This window comes from Lethenteron reissneri, chromosome 36 (assembly GCF_015708825.2).
Source record: "Lethenteron reissneri isolate LAM-NWPU_2019-01 chromosome 36, ASM1570882v1, whole genome shotgun sequence".
NCBI lineage: Eukaryota > Metazoa > Chordata > Hyperoartia > Petromyzontiformes > Petromyzontidae > Lethenteron > Lethenteron reissneri.
This window is the reverse complement of record NC_083814.1, coordinates 12,619,783-12,642,167: the sequence shown is the minus strand read 5'-3', so window position 1 is coordinate 12,642,167 and position 22,385 is coordinate 12,619,783. Positions and strand designations below refer to the sequence as shown.

The following is a 22,385-nucleotide window of genomic DNA, read 5'->3' as shown; positions in this document are numbered from 1 at the left end:
GACACACACACACCACCCAAGCCGCATACTCTCGTTTGCATCGTCAAAATAAAAGTCACGGACTCGGGGTCATTGATTGCCGTCTCGGCGCATCCCATTGAACTCCACAGCAGAGAAACATCAAAGCCCTCCAGACACATTACGACGCGCACAAACGCGCACACACACACACGCACGCACACACACACGCACACACGCCACCCCCGCACGTGGCTCCCACGGTGTGCACCTAGCCTGGCACCAGAGTGGCACGCGAACATCCACTGCCACTTAGTCGCGAGCCTGTTGCTCGTGTGTCTGTTCGCGTGCGGAGCCGTGGCGCAGTGCACGTGAGCGTGCTGCCCCACAACCCTGACACCCGAGGTCTATTCCCGCTCACGGCGAACGTCGAATAAATGAACCCGTCCTGGGCCTCACCAAGGTCGAGTCAGCCTTAAATTTGTACCTGGTGCGGTGTCTAAACCTCAGCACCCGGGAGACAAAGGCGGCCGGGCGTGGTGTCACCCAATCCCACCCGTTCGTGTGCCGTGCCGGCCTTCGTAGGTGCTCACTAACGACACTTGCCCCAACAGTCTGGTGGGGCTACACGGGGGATCTTTCGTCTTGCCACGTCGCACGGGATCTTGGACTAATGGGGACTCGCAGCCCATCGAAATGCTTTGCCAGGGCTTTTTATCGGCTTTAGCGTCACACACACTTTAAAAAGTTAAAGGCTACACGGGGGGGGGGGGGGTCTTTGTTTACATGGGAGTTGAAGCAGAGTGGGCGCTCTAAATCCAAACACCTGAATATTGGTCCAGGTCATGGCGAACGCCAGTTCGCGTGACATCTGCACTGGCGATAGACTCAGCCCTAAATGAGTACTCGACGCGCTGTGCGAACATCATTGGGGGAGACAAAGGTGGCGGTCAACCTCCACGTCTGCTGTGCCAGTCTTAAGAGGCGCTTCGCGGCATTTGCTCCGTCGGCCTATATCGGATATACAGAGGATCCTGGTATGTTGTGTGCGTATCTTTGTGTATGCATGTACGTGTTGGCACAGTCGGGGGCATAGGTGGTGCATGTGCCAGTCATCCCATTGAACCCATGACACCTGGGGTCTGTCCCCTGTCCTCCTGCCAGCGAGCATTCGACGCTTCACGTGGCCTGAAAGTGCACCTAGCCTGGCACAAGCGCAGTGGTGACGTCACCGCCACTCAGTGGCGAACGCCCGTAACTGTGTAGATCTGCGTGTGTGTATCTGTGTGTGTATCGGTGTGTGTGTGTATCTGTATGTGGAGTGGTGTGTTGAGTGGTGGCGCAGTGGTTAGCAACCGGCGACCCGAGTTCGATTCCCGCTCACGGCCATCAACACCGGCGACGTTAATGTGAACCGGTCCTGGGCCCCCCCTAGGTCGACTCAGCCTCAAGTGAGCACCTGGTGCGATGTGTGAAACATCGCCACTGGGGAGACAAAGGCAGCCGGGCGTGCTGCTGCCCATCCCATCCGCTCCTGTGCCGTGCCGGCCTTCACAGGTGCCAAGTCGCTAACAGCACTTGCCCCAACAGCCTGTTGAGGCTATAAGGGGGACCTTTGTCTAGGTGTGTGTTTGTTTTTCCTACGTGTCTCGTTCGTGAGCATTCATCTGCCCGGCACTTCCTGCCACGGTACAGAGAATGCACGAAGGTTGTCTGTTACTGCAATGCTGTGTGTGTGTGTGCCTGTGTGTGTCTGCGTGTGTGTCTGCGTGTGTGTGTCTGCGTGTGTGTGCCTGCGTGTGTGTCTGCGTGGGTGTCTGCGTGTGTGTCTGTGTGTGTGTGCCTGCGTGTGTGTGTCTGCGTGTGTGTGTCTGCGTGTGTGTCTGTGTGTGTCTGTGTGTGTGTCTGCGTGTGTGTGTGTGTCTGCGTGTGTGTGTGTCTGTGTGTGTGTGTCTGTGTGTGTGTCTGCGTGTGTGTCTGTGTGTGTCTGCGTGTGTGTGTGTCTGCGTGTGTGTGTGTCTGCGTGTGTGTCTGTGTGTGTCTGCGTGTGTGTGTGTGTGTGTCTGCGTGTGTGTGTGTGTCTGTGTGTGTCTGCGTGGCTTCTTGTGCTTCATATCGACTCCTCCGTGGACAGGAGCAGCGGGTTGATGTACTCAAACCCCTCGAACTCCGATTGGTCAATCTTCCTCACGGAATCCCTGCGGGGAACAGGCGAAGAAAGGTCACGTGGCAGACAGCGCACGTGGCAGACGGCGCACGTGGCAGGCGGCAGCGCATGCAGTCCCCCAGGGTCTGTCAGGACAGAGACGCCGACTCACCCGCAACGCGCCCCATCTCAGCGGAGCAGGGAAGCTAAGCAAGGGGTTTGGCCTGGCTAGGCCATAGATGGGAGGCTGCCCCCCGGGATACCAGAGGGGCTTGGGTTGTCACGTGACGGCGTGGAGCGTGCAGGAGAGAGTGAGCCGCGTGGCGCGTGAACGCGTTGGGAGCGAGTGAACGAGTTGCGAGTGAGTAAACATGTTGGGAGTGAGTGAACGAGTTGGGAGTGAGTGAACTGCACGGTGAACGAACGCGTTGGGAGCGAGTCAACGCGTTGAGACCGAGTGAACGAGTTGCGAGTGAGTGCAGGGCGCGGTGCGTGATGTCTCGTGATGGCTCGTGATGTCTCGCACTCATCGTCCGGCGTGAGCTGCACCGGCTCCGTCGTGAACTGAGCGTCGAAGTTGTCGAGCCCAAACTCCTCGGACACGTGCGGCTTGAAGGGCGGCACAGCCTCCCTCCTCTCCAGCTGCAGACAGCAGCAACAGCAGCAACATCAACAACAGCAGCAGCAGCAACAACAGCAGCATCAACAGCAGCAGCAGCAACAACAACAGCAGCAACAACAACAACAACAGCAGCAACAGCAACAACAGCAGCAACACCAACAACAGCAGCAGCAACAGCAGCAACAGCAACAACAGCAGCAGCAGCAACAACAACAGCAACAGCAGAAACACCAACAACAGCAACAACAACAGCAACAACAACAGCAACAACAACAGCAACAGCAGCAACAACAACAGCAGCAAACGGCAGCGGTTAGTCCACCGCGCTCCAAACGCGCGAACTCGGGTTCGATTCCCGCCCACAAGGCCAACACGAGTGGCAATTATGTGAACCGGTCCTGGGCCTCCACTAGGTCGAGTCAGCCTTAAATGAGTACCTGGTGCGGTGTGTAAGCATCAGCACGAGGGAGACAAAGGCGGCCGGGCGTGGTGCTACCCATCCACCAGTACCTGTGCCGTACCGGTCTTCATAGGGTGCTACTCGCTAACAGCACTTGCCCCAACAGTCTGTTAAGGTTACACGGGGAATCTTTGTGTGTGCATGAGATTGCGTGCTGTGGTTGCGTGCTGTGGTTGCGTGATGTGGTTGCGTGCTGTGGTTGCGTGTTGTGATTTCGAGCTGTGAATGCAGTGTTGTGGTTGCGTGTTGTGATTGCGTGCTGATTGCGTGTTGTGGTTGCGTGCTGTGATTGCGTGTTGTGATTGCGTGTTGTGGTTGCGTGTTGTGATTGCGTGCTGTGATTGCGTGCTGTGATTGCGTGCTGTGATTGCGTGCTGTGATTGCGTGTTGTGGTTGCGTGTTGTGATTTCGAGCTGTGAATGCGTGTTGTGATTGCGTGTTGTGAATGCGTGTTGTGATTGCGTGTTGTGGTTGCGTGTTGTGGTTGCGTGTTGTGGTTGCGTGCTGTGATTGCGTGCTGTGATTGCGTGCTGTGATTGCGTGCTGTGATTGCGTGTTGTGGTTGCGTGCTGTGATTGCGTGCTGTGGTTGCGTGTTGTGGTTGCGTGTTGTGGTTGCGTGCTGTGATTGCGTGTTGTGAATGCGTGTTGTGATTGCGTGTTGTGGTTGCGTGTTGTGGTTGCGTGTTGTGGTTGCGTGCTGTGATTGCGTGTTGTGGTTGCGTGCTGTGATTGCGTGCTGTGATTGCGTGCTGTGGTTGCGTGCTGTGATTGCGTGCTGTGGTTGCGTGTTGTGATTTCGAGCTGTGAATGCGTGTTGTGGTTGCGTGTTGTGGTTGCGTGTTGTGATTTCGAGCTGTGATTGCGTGCTGTGATTGCGTGTTGTGGTTGCGTGTTGTGATTTCGAGCTGTGAATGCGTGTTGTGAATGCGTGTTGTGATTGCGTGTTGTGATTGCGTGCTGTGATTGCGTGTTGTGGTTGCGTGCTGTGGTTGCGTGCTGTGATTGCGTGCTGTGATTGCGTGCTGTGATTGCGTGCTGTGATTGCGTGTTGTGGTTGCGTGCTGTGGTTGCGTGTTGTGGTTGCGTGTTGTGATTTCGAGCTGTGAATGCGTGTTGTGGTTGCGTGTTGTGATTGCGTGCTGATTGCGTGTTGTGGTTGCGTGTTGTGGTTGCGTACTGTGGTTGCGAGCTGTGCCCGCCGCAGGGTGCCTCACCAGGTCCCAGTCAATGACGCGGAAGAAGGGATGGGCGCGGATGTCGACAAACCCCGTCTCGGGGTGGCATCCCAGCCTCTCGCGGGGGTCCTGGGCACACAGCCACACAGACAAAGGCCCCCCGTGTAGCCTTAACAGGCTGCTGGGGCAAGTGCCGTTGGCCAGTCGCACCCGGCGCACGCCCGGCGCGCACACAGACAAAGGTCCCCCGTGTAGGCTGCCTGTGTGCGTGCGTGGCGGCGAGCCCCCACCTTGTTGAGGAACCCTTTGAGGACGTTGGAGGCTTTGACGGAGAGCGAGCGAGGGACCCGAATCGGCTTCTCAAGGATCACTGGCACGGACAAACAAAAGACAAAGACCCCCCGTACAGCCCGGATCGGCTTTTGGGGCAAGTGCTGTGAGCGAGCACCTATGAAGGCCAACACGGCACTCGAGGGGGTGGGTGGCTTGCACCACGCCCGACCGCCTTTGTCTCCCCAGTGGTGATGATACCGCACCAGGTACTCATTTGAGGTTGAGTCGACCTAGGCGAGCCCCAGGACCGATTCAGATAATTGTCACCGGTGTTGGCCGTGAGCGGGAATTTAACTCGGGTCACACAGACACAGACCCACCGGGTAGCTGGGGCAAGCGCTGTTAGCGAGCAGCGGTGAATTGAGTTCGACGGAAAAGTGAATAAAACGTCGCACGAAATAACGTCCCTTGTCGTAGAGAATACAAATACCGGGACGAGTAGGCGGACTAATCTTAATGTGAAGCTTTCGTGACGGCAGGAATCCATACTCTTTGGTTCTTTCGGAAAAGTCACGTGGGTATAAAATTTCTAGATCACGACGTTTCGATCGCAACACAAGCAACCGTCATAAGGTGAGACAAACACTGTGTTTGTTTCACCTGAAGACGATTGCTTGTGTTGCGATCGAAACGTCGTGATCTAGAAATTTTCTACCCACGTGACTTTACCGAAAGAACCAACGAGCACGCGCAGGCGGACTGTCCACCTCGTTCCAGGACGAGGAATATTTTGTTTGCGCCAACGATGGTGACCCCCCCCCCCCCCCCCGACTTCAGTGGGACGCGTTCTGAGCTCTGCACGCACCCTGGAAGAGGAAGTCCTCGGTGTTCTGGTCGGGGTTCTTGGCGCCGCCCACGACGTCGAACGGAGACCTCCCGGCCATCATCTCGAACATGAGCACCCCCAGGGCCCACCAGTCCACGCTGAAGCCTGCACGCGACTCGACGCCACGAGTGTAAAACTTAGACACCAGCTGGCTATGACTGATATCCCGTGCAGCCTTTCACAGGCTGCTGTCTGCACCGCTGAAGCCCAACACAGCACACCAGGGAGCGGTGTGGCCAGAAACACGCCCACCCGTGCCGTCTTTGTCTCCCCAATGCTGATGTTTACACACTGCATAAATGAAGGCTGAGTCGACCTAGGCGAGGCACAGGACCAGTTCCAATATTCGCCACTGGCATATGCCACAGGGTTCGTGGCGCGACGGGCTAACCACTACGCTACCGCACCCCACAATATTCACACAACACACGGAGAGGCGCGCACACGGAGAGAGAGAGGCAGAAAGAGAGAGGCAGAGAGAGTCATACAGAGGCAGAGAGAGGCAGAGAGGGAGAGGCAGAGAGAGAGAGGCAGAGAGGGAGAGACGCCGAGTCGCCATGGGGGGTGGCAGCGTTCTCGCACCATAGTCTTCCCCGCGCAGGATCTCGGGCGCGATGTAGTTGGGCGTCCCGCAGAACGTGCTCGTGGTGTCGCCTGGCCTCAGGCCCTCCTGCACCCACATCGCAAAACCACCATCGCAAAACCACCATCGCTAAACCTGCACCACCCTCGTGTCCTGCACCACCCCTGTGGCCTACACCACCCTCGTGGCCTGCACCACCCTCGTGGCCTGCACCACCCCAGTGGCCTGCACCACCCTCGTGGCCTGCACCACCCTCGTGGCCTGCACTACCCCAGTGGCCTGCTCCACCCTCGTGGCCTGCACCACCCTCGTGGCCTGCACCACCCTCGTGGCCTACACCACCCTCGTGGCCTGCACCACCCCAGTGGCCTGCACCACGCCGGTGGCCCGCACCACCCTCGTGTCCTGCACCACCTCTGTGGCCTGCACCACGCCGGTGTCCTGCACCACCCTCGTGTCCCGCACCTTGCACATGCCGTAGTCGGTGAGCTTGGCATGTCCGTCGGCGTCCAGCAGCACGTTGTCGAGCTTGAGGTCGCGGTAGACGACCCCGTGCTCGTGGAGGAAGTGCAGCGCCAGCGAGATCTCCGCCGCGTAGAATCTGCAGAGACGGAGAGAGCGAGAGAGCGAGTCGGAGATTACAAAGACAAAGATCCCCGGTATAGCCTTAACAGACTGTCGGGGCAAGTGCTGTTAGCGAGCACCTATGAAGGCCGGAACGGTACACGAGGGGGTGGGTGGCCAGCACCACGCACGACCGCCTTTGTCTCCCTAGTGGCGATGTTTATACACCGAACCAGGTACTCATTTCAGGCTGAGTCAACCTAGGGGAGGCCCAGGACCGGTTCAGATAATCGTCACTGGTGTTGGCCGTGAGCGGGTATCGAACCTGGGTCGCCAGGTTCATAGCGCAGCGCGCTAACCGCTACAGGAGGTCGTGGGTTTTATCCCGACCCTGACGCCTGCTCTATATTTTGAGTGTGCATGTCTCTCTCCCCGTGGTCTCGTGGATTTTTCTCCGGGTCCTCCGATTTCTCCCTCCACAGTTTAGAATCAACGTCACGCATTCAGAGTATTTGGCTGCTATAAATGTCCACATGGCGATCAGCCACTTCGTTGAGCTGTCATTTGTGGCCGGGACGCTTCTGAAAAAGAGCTGCATGGCTCAGTGGGGCCTTACCTGGCAAAATAAAAAAAAAATAGTTTCGTTTAAACAGTGCCAGCGCGGGGCCATCGCAGCACCGACGGGTTTATTCACTGCCTGGTTTTGCCGTGCCGAGCCGGGAACGGAACCGTGATCCGCTGCCGGCCTCACGGGAGCGTCCGAATGTGCGGGGGCCTCTTTGTGTCTCCGTGCGAGGCAGTCTCCGCTCACCGCGCGTGCTCCTCCGGCAGCTTGCGCTGGCGCTGCATGTGGAACATCAGGTCCCCTCCATTCACGTAGTCGATCACGAAAAACAGCCTGGAGCGCAACACCACCACCGCCACCACGAGCAACCGGCGACTCAACACCACGGGCAACCAGCAACTCGACACCACGCACTACCGGCAACTCAACGCCATGGGCAACCAGCAACTTGACACCATGGGCAACCAGCAACTTGACACCATGGGCAACCAGCAACTTGACACCATGGGCAACCAGCAACTCGACGCCACGGGCAACCAGCAACCCGACACCACACGCATATGGCTTTGTGTCCATGTGTATGAGTATATGTGGACGTGTGAGTGTAATTGCAAGAGTGTGCAGGAGGGATTGAGTGTGCAGGTGTGAATGAATGCATCGTAGGGAATGAGCGCAAGGAGGGAATGCGTACTTGGGAGGGAATGAGTGTGCGGGTGTGAATGTATGTAGCGTGAGCATGTGGGGGTTATCGCGTGTATGAATGGGGGTGTGAGTGTGTGGGTGTGAGCACGTGGGGTGTGAGTGTGTGGGTGTGAGCGCGTGGGGTGTGAGTGTGTGGGTGTGAGCGCGTGGGGTGTGAGTGTGTGGGGGTGTGAGCGCGTGGGGTGTGAGTGTGTATGAATGAGAATGGGGGTGTGAGCGCGTGGGGTGTGAGCGCGTGGGGTGTGAGCGTGTGTGAACGAGTGTGCGGGTGCGTCTGTCACCGGCTCTCTGTCTGGAAGCAGCAGTGCAGGCCCACCAGGAAGGGGTGGTTTGAGGCCTGCTCAAACACGTGCTTCTCCGTCTGCACCCAGTCGATGTCCTGTGTACACGCACAAAGGCAAAGGTCCCCCGTATAGCTTTAACAGAGTGCTGTTTGCGAGTAGCACCCATGAAGGCCGATGTTTACTACATACCGCAGCGTGGACTCAGTTGAGGCTAAGTCGACCTAGGAGAGGCCCAGGACCGGTTCAGATCATCGCCACCGGTGTTGTTGATCGTGAGCGGCAATCGAACTCGGTTGGCCGGGCACCACGGTGGCTAGGAGATGTTAACTACCTCGCCCGATATGCAGGAGAATCGTGGGTTCGATTCCGACCCTGACGCCTGCTGCTGTATATTTGAAGTTTGCGTGTCTCTCTCCCTGTGGTCGCGTAGATTTTTCTCCGGCTCCTCCGTTTTTTCCCTCCAAATGTATAATCAACATCACGCATTTAGAGTATTTGGCTGCGATACATTTCCACATGATGATAAGCCACTGAGCTATGATTTGTGACAGCCACGTTGCTTCTGAAGAAGAGTTATGTACCTTAATGGGCCTTACCTCGTTACAAAAAAGTGTTCTTATCGTTCAAATTGTACCTTCGTAGCACAGCGCGCTAACCACTGCGCCACCGTTCCCCTGTCGCACAAGGGCACGCGCGCCGCCCGTGGCTCGTACCTCCTCGTCGTTGACGATGTCCTTCTTGACCACCTTCATGGCGTAGACGCTCTCCGTCGTGCGCAGTCGCACGAGCAGCACTTTGGCGTAGCTCCCACGGCCGATCACGCGCAGCAGCTCAAAGTCCTGGAGCCCCAGGGGAGCCTGGAGCTGACAAGGCGGGCGGGGTGGGGGGGGCACAAGTCCTCGGTCTCGTGCTCCTCTCGGTGTGGTCTGTGGCCTCACCAAGGGCAACCATCGCAAGGTGGCCAGGTCGGTTTGGGGGGTCAGAGTGCAGAGCTGGCACCGCTGTCCCGCAGTGGCTAGGAGATGGTCACTGCCTCGCCCGGTATACAGGAGGTCGTGGGTTCGATCCCGACCCTGGCGCCTGCTGCTGCTGTATATTTGGAGTTTGCGTGTTTCTCACGCCGTGATCGGGATCGATTTATCTCCGGTTCTCCGGTTTTTCCCTCTACATTTAGAAGCATGCGTTTCAACCGCGTTTGGCCACTAAACATTTTGACGTGACGATGAGCCACTTCATTGAGGTATCATTTGTGGCCAGGTCGTTTCTGGAAAAGAGCGGCATCGCTCCGTGGGCCTTTACCCGGTAAAATACCCAAAAATATAGTTTAGTTTTATGGGATATGTCTCGCTGTGTTTGCGTTGTAACTTTACCTTCAAACCATCCACGCACTGCGATGCCTGAAAAGAAGAGAAGTTTGAGTCGACGGTTAATGTTTGACAGTGGTCTAGTTTCATAAATAATATCATCATCATTTCTATACCATCATCGACGAGCGCGTGGGGTCGACTGTGGTTGTCCTCTCGCCGGGTCATGTTTCTGGATCTTCATAGGGCTGACAAGGCCGCCCCCAGAGCCGCAGATTCTGCCGCGGTGCGGGGCAAGGGGCGGCGTGATGGAGGTGGGTGATAGTCGGGGTCTTCTTGGGGCGTTGTTGCTGCCGCCGCTTTTCCTCTGCGGCTCGATATATTTATGGATATATCGGTTAATGTTTCAGAGTGTTCTAGCTTCAAAAATGTTTTAACATTTAAATGGGACTACCGTTTGTAATGGAAAAGAACGGATAATACACTGTAACATGATAACAACTGTTAATAGATTCACGTAGAAGAGAAATAATATAATAATACAAATATAAAATAAAAAAAATTCTCACGACGTTTCGACTGCAGCACAAGCAATCGTCATCAGGTGTGAAATCCACAGCAAGAACATTTGAAACAAGTGGCGGTTTGTCCTAACGTCAGCACCACAAACCGCCACTTGTTTCAAATGTTCTTACTGTGGATTTCACATCTGATGATGATTGCTTGTGTTGCAGTCGAAACGTCGTGAGCATTTTTATTGTTTTATATTTGTATTATTTTATTATTTCCCTTCTACGTGACTTTACCGAAAGAACCAAGAATATTAATCCCTGCAGTTACGAAAGCTTTAAATCTAAATTTAACTGTTAATAGCTTCAAAAAGTCAAAGAGTCTCAACTTGTTCGCCATCATTGTGAACACACGCGGCCTGGAGTCTTCTCCAGGTGGTCTCCAGAGCTCGGAGGCGCGTGTCTTGTGGTGTTGTTGCAAATTCTCAGAACTGTTAACATTTTACTGGTAGGAACCTCCTGGTTACACCAGCCCACAGGGAATTTTGTGTCCGTCCGTCGTGCAGGGAGGGGCTTGGTGGGGAGGGAGGGGCTGGGTGGGGAGGGGAGGGTGGGGAGGGGCTGGTTGGGGAGGGTGGGGAGATGCTGGGTGGGGAAGGTGGGGCTGAGTGGGGGGTGGGAGGGGTAGGGCTAGGTGGGGAGGGGCTGGTCACCCCGTGGTGCCCTTATAAAACTCAACGTTTAACCTACTCACGCCGGCTTGTGCCCGCCCTCACAGTCGGCCATATTTGCGGAATACACCACGCCGCCGTTGACCCTGGCCAAGCAACCCAACGTTCCTACCAGCTCCCTCCGCAGCAGGAATGTGTTATACCGTGGCGTCGTTCGTGCGCATTGCATCCCGCAATCGACGAGGGCCCTCAGACACGAGCTGCAGCGCTGTCAACGAATGCCCAAGCTCCGTGGTCGTCTACATATTAAGATGTTTTTAGTGTTTATACCTGTAAAGTACGTTGCTACTTCATCATCATCATTAACCACGGTTCAATCCACGGCTGGATGATGATACCTTCTCAAGCCGCCACCACCACCTCTCACGACTCTGCGATGTAGTAGCCCACCTGGTACAGCATCTGCATACGAGATGATTTTATCGTTCCATCTCCTTGGTGGACGTCCTGTCAAAGGACGCGCTCCACAGCTTTGGTTGCCACTCCGTGATCATTCTCGATCATCGGAAATGATCGCTTCGAGCCGTGACGCATCCTTCCCAAGACCCACTTAACGTTTCGCAAGAGCCGATGTGATGTCTCTTCACGGGTGAGCTTTGGTCGAACAACTCCCATGAACGGCACGGTTGTGGAGAGGCCATCACAAGCAGTGGAAATGTTGTTGTTGTTGTGTGTTAGTTTGTTGTCCTTCCCCCGCACCTCCGATTAGCACGGATGACTACGTACGTTGCGAAAAAAGTTCAACACGCATACATTGACAACAGGGTTTGAATGGTGAATTGTTTTTCAATTATAAGAGATCTAAGTTCATTTCCCCCGCGAGACTGCGACACGGACATTCAGAATGTGCCACAGCTGTAAGCAGTCCCTACCCGATCTTCTGTGTCAATCCGTTCGTAGCTGGGAGAGTCGAGATCTGAAATAACAAAGACAAAGATCCCCCATATAGCCTTAACAGACTATAGGGGCAAGTGCTGTTAGCGAGCACCTATTAAGGCCAGATCAGCACACGAGGGTAGGTGGCCAGAACCACGCCCGGTCGCCTTTGTCTCCCCGGTGGCGATGTTTTTATGCACCTCATCAGGCACTCATTTGAGGCTGAGTCGACCTAGGCGAGGCCCAGGACCGGTTCAGATAATCGTCACTGATGTTGTACGTGAGCGGGAATCGTACTCTGATAGCCAGGTGCATAGCGTAGCGCACCAACTGCTACATTACTGCTCCCACACACACACGTGCAACAACCCACACAAACACGCACACAAGTGTTCACACACGGGACACATGCAGAAGAGAAGAACACGCACACATGCACTGAACATGTGCGTGGAACGTACGGATAAAAGTTCCAGATTGAACTTGTGGGTAAAATGTGCGAACCCAACGTATGGGTGGAGCATTGAGGTGGAACGCGCGGGTGGAACGCGTGGGGAGAGGGGGTGGAACACGTGGGGAGAGGGGGTAGACCACGTGGGTGGAACACGCGGGGAGAGGGGGTGGAACGCGTGGGTGGAACACGTGGGGAGAGGGGTGGAACTCGTGGGTGGAACGCGTGGGGGTGGAACGCGTGGGGGTGGAGCACGCGGACGGCACGTGGCCCGGGGCGAGGCTTGCTGGCTGCGGCGAGGCGGACCGCGAGCCCTCTCACCGGGGCCCTGGTGGCGAGTGGGGGAGGCGGGGGGGCTCGCAGACTCCGGCGGGGACGGCATCGTGTGCGCATCCTGGCACACGCACGCAAAGACAAAGAGCCCCCGTGTAGCCTGAATAGACTTTTGGGGAAAGTGCCATTAGCGATCCCCTATTAATGTCCGCACGGCACACGAACGGGGGCGGGGGCTAACACCACGCCCGGCCGCCTTTGTCTCCCCAGCGGCGATGTTTACACACCGTGGAGACCTCAGACCGGTTATGATGTTCACTCCCACTGTCATTATTATTTTTGGTCATGAGTGGGAAAGGAATTCGCATCGCCGCGGTTCGTAGCGCAGCGTGCTAACCGCTGCGCCACCACTCCCCCTCCTTACACACGCGCGTGCGTGCGCGTACCATAGACGGGCTGCTGAGCCCTCGCACCGGCTGCTGAGCCCTCGCCGCTAGGCGCCGGCAGCCCGCGAGCCTCGCGCCTGCGAGCCTGGCGGGGCGGGCCCCATCGCTCCGCACCGGCACGGCGCGCACGCTGCGCACGCTGCGCAGAGAGACACAGGCAAAGGTCACCCGCACGGTCTCGGCAGGATCTCGGGGAAAGTGCTGTCAGCGAGTCAGCGAGTACCTATGGAGGCAGGCACGGTACAATGGAGGGGTGGATGGCCAGAGCCACGCTACCCCCACACACGACACACACACACACACCACACATACACACCACACATACACACCACACACACACGACACACACTCTGACGTTGCTGGCGTTCTGATGGCGCCACCAGACGCTGGTGGTGCCGTCAGAACGCCAGGCGGAATGACGAGGAACGTACGGGGAGTGTGGTGACGGGGTTATGGTGAGTGTGGTGAGTGTGGTGAGTGTGACGAGGGGAGTGTGGTAAGTGTGGTGAGTGTGGTGAGTGTGACGAGGGGAGTGTGGTGAGTGTGGTGAGTGTGACGAGGGGAGTGTGGTGAGTGTGGTGAGTGTGACGAGGGGAGTATGGTGAGTGTGGTGAGTGTGACGAGGGGAGTGTGGTGAGTGTGGTGAGTGTGGTGAGTGTGACGAGGGGAGTGTGGTGCGTGTGACGAGGGGAGTTTGGCGGGTGTGGTGTGGACCGGTTAAAGCTCTTGACGTGGGCTGCGTGTCAGATCACGAGGTGGAGCCTCCTCCATATCCACCCTCTGCACGTGCTCATCCATTCTGGGGAGACAGGGGGTACACGTGCAGACGTCACACAGGGGTACACGCGCATGTATGCACCACAGGAGTATGAATGGACGGATCAATACGTCGAAATCATTGGTTAATATCGGTTAATAAGCTCGCATCGAATCGTATCGAGTTGTGAAGGTGGTCGGGTTTTTCTATTCACGCGGCCGCTGAAGGCGCTATCATGAAATCAACACCGCGCAACTCACTCCTGGATCGATTCGGGAGCCTTCCAATCTCATCACGAGACCGCGGAGCAGAAAACCAGTGCAGATCCAGCTGCCGAGGGACAATGATGATGATTATTGTGATGATGATTGTGATGATTATTGTGATGATGATTGCGATGATTATTGTGATGATTATTGTGATGATGTTTGTGATGATTATGGGGATGATGATTGCGATGATTGTTGTGATGATGATTATTGTGATGATGATTGCGATGATTGTGATGATGGTTGTGATGATGATTATTGTGATGATAATTGCGATGATTGTGATGATGGTTGTGATGATGGTTGTGATGATGATTATTGTGATGATAATTGCGATGATTGTGATGATGGTTGTGATGATGATTATTGTGATGATGATTGCGATGATTGTGATGATGGTTGTGATGATGGTTGTGATAATGGTTGTGATGATGATTAATGTGATGATGATTGCGATGTTGTGATGATGGTTGTGATGATTGTGATGCTTGTGATTATGGCGGGGATGGTGGTGATGATTATTATTGTGTCTAACTTTATTGCTGTGATGATTGCGGCGTGCTTAATAATTAATGAATCTCAAAATGACCTCTATAATTGCAAAGATTATCATGATAACTGATGACGGGTGTGGTGTGTACATAAATCCCACACCGCATACACTAAACAAACACCACATCACGTGCATTGCATCACACAATATACTATACATACCAAATACAAACCGCACAGCACACGCACACACACTACACACTGTAATAGCACCACAAATCACACATACGCTTCCTACACGAAATCTCGCCAAATCCCGCCAGACATAGACCACATACCCACACCGCGTCAACTACAGCACACCACACATGACGCACTCGAGCATGCATCACACATACATACACACAGACACACACACACACATCCTCACCCCAATTACACACTAAATCAGCGAACACATACATATCAAGCACACAATACACACGACAACATACGCCACGTAAACACCGCACAAAGACAAATATCTCCTGTAAAGCCTTAACAGACTGTTGGGGCAAGTGCTGTTAGCGAGTAGCACCTATGGGTGGCCAGCACCACGCCCGACCACCTTTGTCTCCCTAGTGGAGGTGTTTACAGATCGTACCAGGTACTCATTCAAGGCTGAGTCGACCTAGGGGAGGCCCAGGACCAGTTCACACATTCGTCATTTGGTGTTGGCCGTGAGCGGGAGTCCAACTCGGGTCGCCGGGTGCGTCTCGAAGCGCGCTACACACACTCCCCTTACACACCACGTACTACTGACACGTCCTCGACCACACACACCACGTCACATACACACACACCACATACACACATACCACATCACATCACATGGTACACACACCACATACACATGATACACACACCACATACACACACACCACATCACTTGATACACACACCACATACACACACACCACATACACACATACCACATCACATCACATGGTACACACACCACATACACATGATACACACACCACATACACACACACCACATCACTTGATACACACACCACATACACACACACCACATCACATGCTACACACACCACATCACATGATACACACACCACATACACACACACCACATCACATGATACACACACCACATCACATGATACACACACCACATACACATACACACACATCACATACACACATACCACATCACATCACATGGTACACACACCACATACACATGATACACACACCACATACACACACACCACATCACATGCTACACACACCACATACACACACACCATATCCCATGCTACACACACCACATACACACACACCACATCACATGATACACACACCACATACACACACACCACATCACATGCTACACACACCACATACACACACACCACATCACATGCTAAACACACCACATCACATGCTACACACACCACATACACACACCGCATCAATCCAAACCACATGACACCCACATGACATCACATCAAGGCATACACACCACCCACCACACTGCATATACACCACGTACACGGCATACACGCATGGCACACACACACACACCACCTCACACCACACCCTGCATCAATCTTCACACAAACACACAGCCCCCCACCTCCCCTCATAGCGATCCGCCTCCACCCACGCGGCACCGCACACCCGCAGCAGTACTCACAATCTGCGCCATTCACGCACACCACGACCACCACCACCACGACCATTACCACCACCACGCCCGGCCACCCCCTCTTCCTCCTCGCCTTCCCTCTAACCGTGCAGCAGCAGCAGCAGGAGAGGGAGAGACCAAGCGCTTAATAGTGGGGGTGTCAGCGAAACGGCCCCTCCACATGCTCCGTCTAGAAATCCCCTCCAACCGACTAATCAACCAATTTCATTAATCAAACAGTTCGAAGACAACTGCAAGCGGTGTGGAATTGGAGTTGAGCCTCGAATAGAATTGGGGGCAGTCGATCAGTCTCCAACACCCCCCGCACCCCCCTGCTCCGCCATGTGAATGATGGACTCTTCCAGCACCACAGACAGTGGCGCATTCAGATGAGTCCATGTGAGCACACAGCTCTGCGTGTCGTACCTGGAGGTGTGAGGTTGCATCCATTAATCAATTAAAGTCCCTCATTGCGTCCGCGATGCACGAATTGAGTTGCGTGTGTAAGAAAACAAAATACGAACGTGGTTTATTTTGTTTGACGATTAGGATATGCCGGAACGCAATGGTTGCATGATGGATGGGTTTCACGTGGTCACCTGCAGTCAGTTGTGGCCGCTACAATCATCACGATATAAGACACATGCAGTATATGTCATGGAATCGAAAGCAGCACGATGCTGTGTAGATTTACATAGCAATCGTAACGCCGCCTCCATACGCGTTGTGTAAACAGGGACATTTACAGAGCGGGGCAGTCTAAGGCAGTGGGGAAAACTGGGCCGGTCTTGAGCCTTGGCTCTAGCAGAGGCTGGGAGGGGAGGCAACAGCGGGGGAAGTGAGTTCCAGACTACGAATGCAGCGGCAGGCAGGGCGCGACCATTCTCAATGTCCGTGAGGTGGTGGGGAAAGTGGTCACTCTAAACGGGTCGACTCCAGCAGACGTGCCCCGCTCGTCTCGCGAGCTCACAGTCCCAATGCCCAACCCTCGCCCACTGGGCACAGCAGCACTCACCGCTGCTAGGCTACTAGCAATCTCACAGCTCACACAGTGTCAGGTCGCTCACACAATTCCCTGTCGTCATCATCATCATGGTGACGTGATCCGTCCACTGCTAGACGAAGGCTTCCCCCGCATCCTTGCTACGCCCCACGATCCCACGGTGCGACAATCTATCTCGCTTTGCGCGCCACCTCGTATTTAATCACTCCATCTCCACAGCGACCGGCCTCTCTGTGGGCACAAATCTCTCACAGCTGCTGCCATTCTGTGCCGGGTCGCGGTCATCTCTAGAGGTCCCCTGCCCGCTTTCCTTAGCAGTCAACACGATGTCTCTACATTGCATGTGTTCCCTTGTCCACGTGTTCCGCTTTCTGTGAACGTAATTCCTAACATGCACCTCTGCACTTGTAAATGCGTTTTTTTTAATTATTATTGTTATTACTACCGTTCGTCGTTTGTACCATTTGCATGTCGGTGTCGATGTCTCCGATCTGTATCTCAGCAGCGGGTAATGTGCACCGTTGAGACATTTTCTTCACATAAATTAGGAGCAGCTCACAATTCAGCTGGGGTACACGTTCTTATTCTCCAGAGTCACGTGTACCGACGAGACATCTTCTTCGCAAGTCAAATCGATGTGTTGCTTTGCATGACCAAATTAGAATTTTGCAAAAGCATCCCAAGCCTGCTGTCCATCGCCTATTCGTGGAATCGCTTTCAACTTTATCCGTCTTCCCGGATCTAAACAATGACTTCCCTTGCCTGCTGTTTCCCCCTAACAATTCCTTTGGTTGAGATACCGTGCACACGACTTGTGTGTGTGGCTCAGTCTTCATCATCATGGGCCCATTCCTTGTTGTGACAGCTACAGTCGCGTGTCTCGTGTGTGCCCTCATTTCTCATTCTTTTGCCGAAATCGTCTGACGTGGTGGCGCGTTCAATCCTCGTTTAGCATCTCCGTCTATTTTTATTCTATCCCCTTGCTCAACATGTATTTAATGATTGCGTAACATTCGTTTCGCTCCAAAAAGAAGAATTCGCCTCTTATCGCACGAATTAGGTTATATGTATATAAATGCAGGGACCATGTGTACGGCTCCCCTTCTGAAATTCACGAATCTCTTTTCGGTCGCTTTTCTAACGATCTCCAGCAGATGGCACCAAAATGCCATGCCCCATTTTAGGAAGTGAAACTAAAAATGCTCGTACTAAAAAATACTTGTTTTGTATATTTTTTTGAAGACACACACTCATAGGTTGTTTTCCCTGCTCGTGCTATCGCCGTCATCTCTCGCAGGGCGATGCACCGGCCCACGGAATCGTTTATCGCGGCGCTAACTCTGAGAATGCATCCCTTCACGAAGTGATCTCTGCTCCACGCACTGGAGCGGACATCACTCCCGCACACCTCCTGTCACCCAGAGGAAGTGTGCGTGGCATCACCTCGCCCGACCGTCACCCTGATACGTTTTAAATGTCAGAGCGGCAATCTAGTCAACTTAAAGTTACGGTTATGGGTTTGTCTCCTGGTCGTGTCATCGGTGTCCCGGGCCGAAACCGTCAACGTGATGCACTTGAGAGTCTGCTTGAGGTTTCATTACCGGCCACTGCAGCCTGGATTCGAACCCAAGCTACTCTTCGTTGGCAGCTCGGCGGCGTTCTGACCTCTGAGCCACACGGTCACATCTTGAGAGGGGGGGAGGGGGCACGATTGACGTCTTGGCGACTTTATGATTCACATCTCGCCCTGGCAGGCTGCCTGCCCTGGTGTGGTGGTTATGAAAAGACTGACAAAAAGATACTCGCTAAAAAGTGAGTTAGAGCCACTGATCTCTTACAAATAATCTTGATAACAATCATCATCAGATATCCAGACGCTGGGATGACCCTGATATCAGCAGCCAGCCAAGTGTCGATCAGAATCGCCGTCGAAACGACATTGGACCGATGCACTCCGATTCCAGCCGTTGCGTTTCGGCCTCGTGAGTAGCTAGTACTGATGCAGCTGGGCTACACGATAACGCACGGGCTTCACCTGGTAAGACACACACAGTTTCGTTTTATTAGCATATTTATTTGTATATATATTTTAAGTGATTTGTTTACCATTCCTTTACTTTGCACTCCTATCGTGTTGTTTTTTTTATTGTTTGTTGATGTAACGTTCTGACCCCGCGCCCGACTGCGCATCTGTCGGAAAAGAGCTTCATAGCTGATCGGATTTCTCCTCCAGTATTAAATGAATATTCAGAATCGGAACAGAAATGTGTTTCTGGATGTAATCCACGAGGTGGCGGTCAGAGCTCATACGGGGAAACAATTTTGCATCGTTTCACGGGTCACTGAACTGTTGGGATAGATTCAGATGATGAAAGCTGTGCATAAGCAGGTCACCATAAGCTCTCTGTTCAACTTGTAATGCGTCGAACAGTATTCGCTCGCTACTCTCGAAGAGGGAAAGAGGAGAGGGCGACTCAGAGGCGCCAGGAGGCGCCACAGCCACGCGGGAAGGCAGCAACCACGCGGTGAACTGACGCCACCCCCCCTCCCCCAAGCTCTGCTATCCTCTCTATATATGAAGGTGTTATTTGCCAAGTCATGAGTGTTGACGTGTGGGAGGAAACCGGAGCACCCCGAGAAAGCCAGCGCGTGTCGCCGGGGAGACACTCTGTCCACGCACAGATGGAGCAGATGGAGATGAGTCCGTACTGGCGGTGTCCCGACCTCTCCTGGCAAGCCAGGGTTGTGGCACCTCCTCGAGGCTCAGGGGGAAGGGAGTTTCACAACATTCGCATGCTCCACCAACCTTGCCCGGCCTCAACAGTGCTGTGTTACAGGCGCGGCGAGTCGTCGCATGCGCCTGTATTTGGAATGGCGTGGCTCAAGGTGCAGCCCTGCAATCGCTTGCTCATGCGGCTTCTGGCAGACAGTTGAGAAAGGATAGAGCGCGAAGACGTTTCTTGAATTTGAGCAAGTTTATCAAGCGTAGAGGAAAAGAGACGACGGTGGGAGGGAATGCGAAAGGGGAGCAGTGCGAGGGATGAAGCAGAAAGAGTTGTGACCTGCAGGGGGTGAGTGAGTGGGTGAGTGAGTGGGTGAGTGAGTGAGTGGGTGAGTGGGTGAATGGGCGAGTGAGTGGGTGAGTGAGTGGGTGAATGGGTCAGTGGGTGAGTGAGTGAGTGGGTGAGTGAATGGGTGAGTGAGTGGGTGAGTGAGTGGGTGAGTGGGTGAGTGGGTGAGTGGGTGAGTGAGTGAGTGAATGGATGAGTGGGTGAGTGAGTGCGTGGGTGAGTGGGCGAATGGATGACTGAGTGAGTGAGCGAATGGGTGACTGAGTGGGTGAGTCAGTGAGTGGGTGAGTGAGTGGGTGAGTGTGTGGGTGAGTGGGTGAGTGCTGTTGTGAATATGCAGTGCGGTGGTTGAACGCAGTGTGGATGAGACGAAACCGTCAGTGTCTGAAAAACCAAAGTCCTCAGCACGCAAAACAATAACTATGGTAGTAGTAGTCGTAGTCGCGGTAGAAGAGTGATAAGAACATGACTGACCGCCGGCGAGCGAGGGACTTGAGTGAATCGATGACAGCTGATAGATCAATCTCCCTGATTGCTCTCCGTTGAATTCTATCGTGTACGATGGTGGAGTGATGACTGGGAACTTCCACCCTGAGACGTCGTGGTGGCGACATTACAACATCTGTCATCGTCATCAAGCCCTACCGAAGAGGGCGACACTCGTTAGAGAAGTTATCTGTCAGTGTGAGGCCTTGAGTCACCGTGCCGTCGTGATTTTCACGGTGTTCATTATGCATGCGTGTATGTTGAACTTCTTTCGCACCGTACGTAGCCAACCGTGCTAGGCATTTTAAGCAGATTTTCGTTCAAAGACCTCGTCTCTTGCCCAACGGCGGGCGCTGTGATTTAGCACAACAAAGCAAACTCCCGCTCCCAAGCTGCGAGTTTCCACAAATTAATAGGAAATCCATTGGGCCCACGCTGATATAGAAATTACCTCGACTGCGGAACGGTTGGAGTAAAATATAGCAACGTCTAGGCCAGAATGTGAGCGGTGCTCAGACCAGGATGGATGCTGCTTGTGTTTAGCAGTCGGGGACATCTGGGTCTCACACCACAGCAGCGTTGATGCAGCCAGCCGAGTGTGAAGTCTGCGAGAAATTAGCTGTCAGATGTAATTACTGAAAGCAATTGCTCATGATAATAGTTGTTGTGGTTGTACAGAGCAGGTTTGCCACGAATGGTAAACAATGTGCGCAATGATTTTGTATAAAAACTAAAATATTTTAGAGACGGCAGCGACGGGTGAGGCTGTCATCCGACGAGTGTGTTATTGGACGCGGCTAATGCTGATGGAAAAACAAAAGCGTGATGTGATTTTGATAAGAAGAACTATTAAATTGAAACGACACAATGTTGCCACGTGAAAACAACACTGGGCATGCTAACAACAGGTTAAACACTCGCGTAATTGTTTTTCCGAAATGCAGCATTTCGACTTTAATGGTCACATTTTTTTTAAGGAAATCGGCACTAATGAATTAATACAAGCTGAGTATTTTGGAAAGAGCCGTAAAAAGGCATTAAAGACCTTGCTTTGTATCTGAAAAAGGCAAGTCTTTATAGGCAGCACGAGGCAGCCCAGAACAATGATTATATTTGCACTTAACCTTGAAGCCTGCTGCTTGCCAGAATGTATTCATTTATTAATTTTTCTAACCGCAGCAGCACAGATGCATTTTAACCCTTTACGCCTCGACTCCGTAAAAACAACAGCAGAAGTTGCTTGCAATTAGTGTTTGGGGAAATCGGCAAAGGGCAAAACATGAATGGTAAGTAAGTTGTTTGAACATCGACCGTGGATTTTACGTGAAACCACACAAGTGTTGAGAAGCATCCGCTGACCGGCGCCACGAGCTGCGTAATACGGAACACAAATCGGGTATAAAATCGTGGGACCCAGAAAATAATAAACATCGATTGGCCACGATTAATATTCTGACACAATCGACAAAATCAGCGTCTCATGTGATGGGGGGGGGGGGGGGGCAACACTCAAAAGAAGAGTGCGTTGTGTTCGCGATTGTGCTCGTTCTGTTAGAACTACGTCGTTAGCAGGACGAGGGCCCCCGGGAAGGAGCCGTGCACTTCGCCGTCGTGTGTGCGCAGCGCGAGAGGCGGTTAATGAAGCAAGGCGACGCGCGTTAAGTGAAAGGGTGAAATGGGCTTTGCTCTGAGCTGCCAACATTCATTCCGTTATGATTTGACAGCTGCGGTAATGAGGGGACATGTGGATGCAATTTTTGTGTTTTTGTTTGTGTCCGTGCACACAGCAGGTGACTACAGCCACCGCTAT

At 53.6% G+C, this 22,385-nt stretch overlaps 1 protein-coding gene across 6 annotated transcripts; it reads right to left on the bottom strand.

The window, feature by feature from the left end:
• Positions 1–69: 69 nt before the first annotated feature.
• On the bottom strand, positions 70–16,121 carry LOC133351181 (protein kinase C iota type-like). Of its 6 annotated transcripts, none has more exons than XM_061566201.1 (16): positions 16,025–16,121; positions 13,525–13,609; positions 12,811–12,949; positions 12,413–12,485; positions 11,637–11,680; positions 9,591–9,617; positions 8,934–9,083; positions 8,218–8,315; positions 7,481–7,567; positions 6,571–6,706; positions 6,105–6,192; positions 5,502–5,627; positions 4,654–4,733; positions 4,403–4,492; positions 2,631–2,746; positions 70–2,156 (listed from the first exon to the last, which is right to left on the bottom strand). In XM_061566201.1, the coding sequence occupies exons 3-16, from the start codon at positions 12,811–12,813 to the stop codon at positions 2,069–2,071; spliced, it is 1,206 nt and encodes a 401-aa protein (XP_061422185.1). In that variant the 5' UTR covers positions 12,814–12,949; positions 13,525–13,609; positions 16,025–16,121; the 3' UTR covers positions 70–2,068. The 6 variants fall into 6 exon arrangements, with proteins under 6 accessions (XP_061422185.1, XP_061422187.1, XP_061422186.1 ...); XM_061566203.1 differs by having other exon boundaries at positions 12,811–12,940; XM_061566202.1 differs by having other exon boundaries at positions 16,074–16,088.
• Between the last annotated feature and the right edge of the window lie 6,264 nt (positions 16,122–22,385).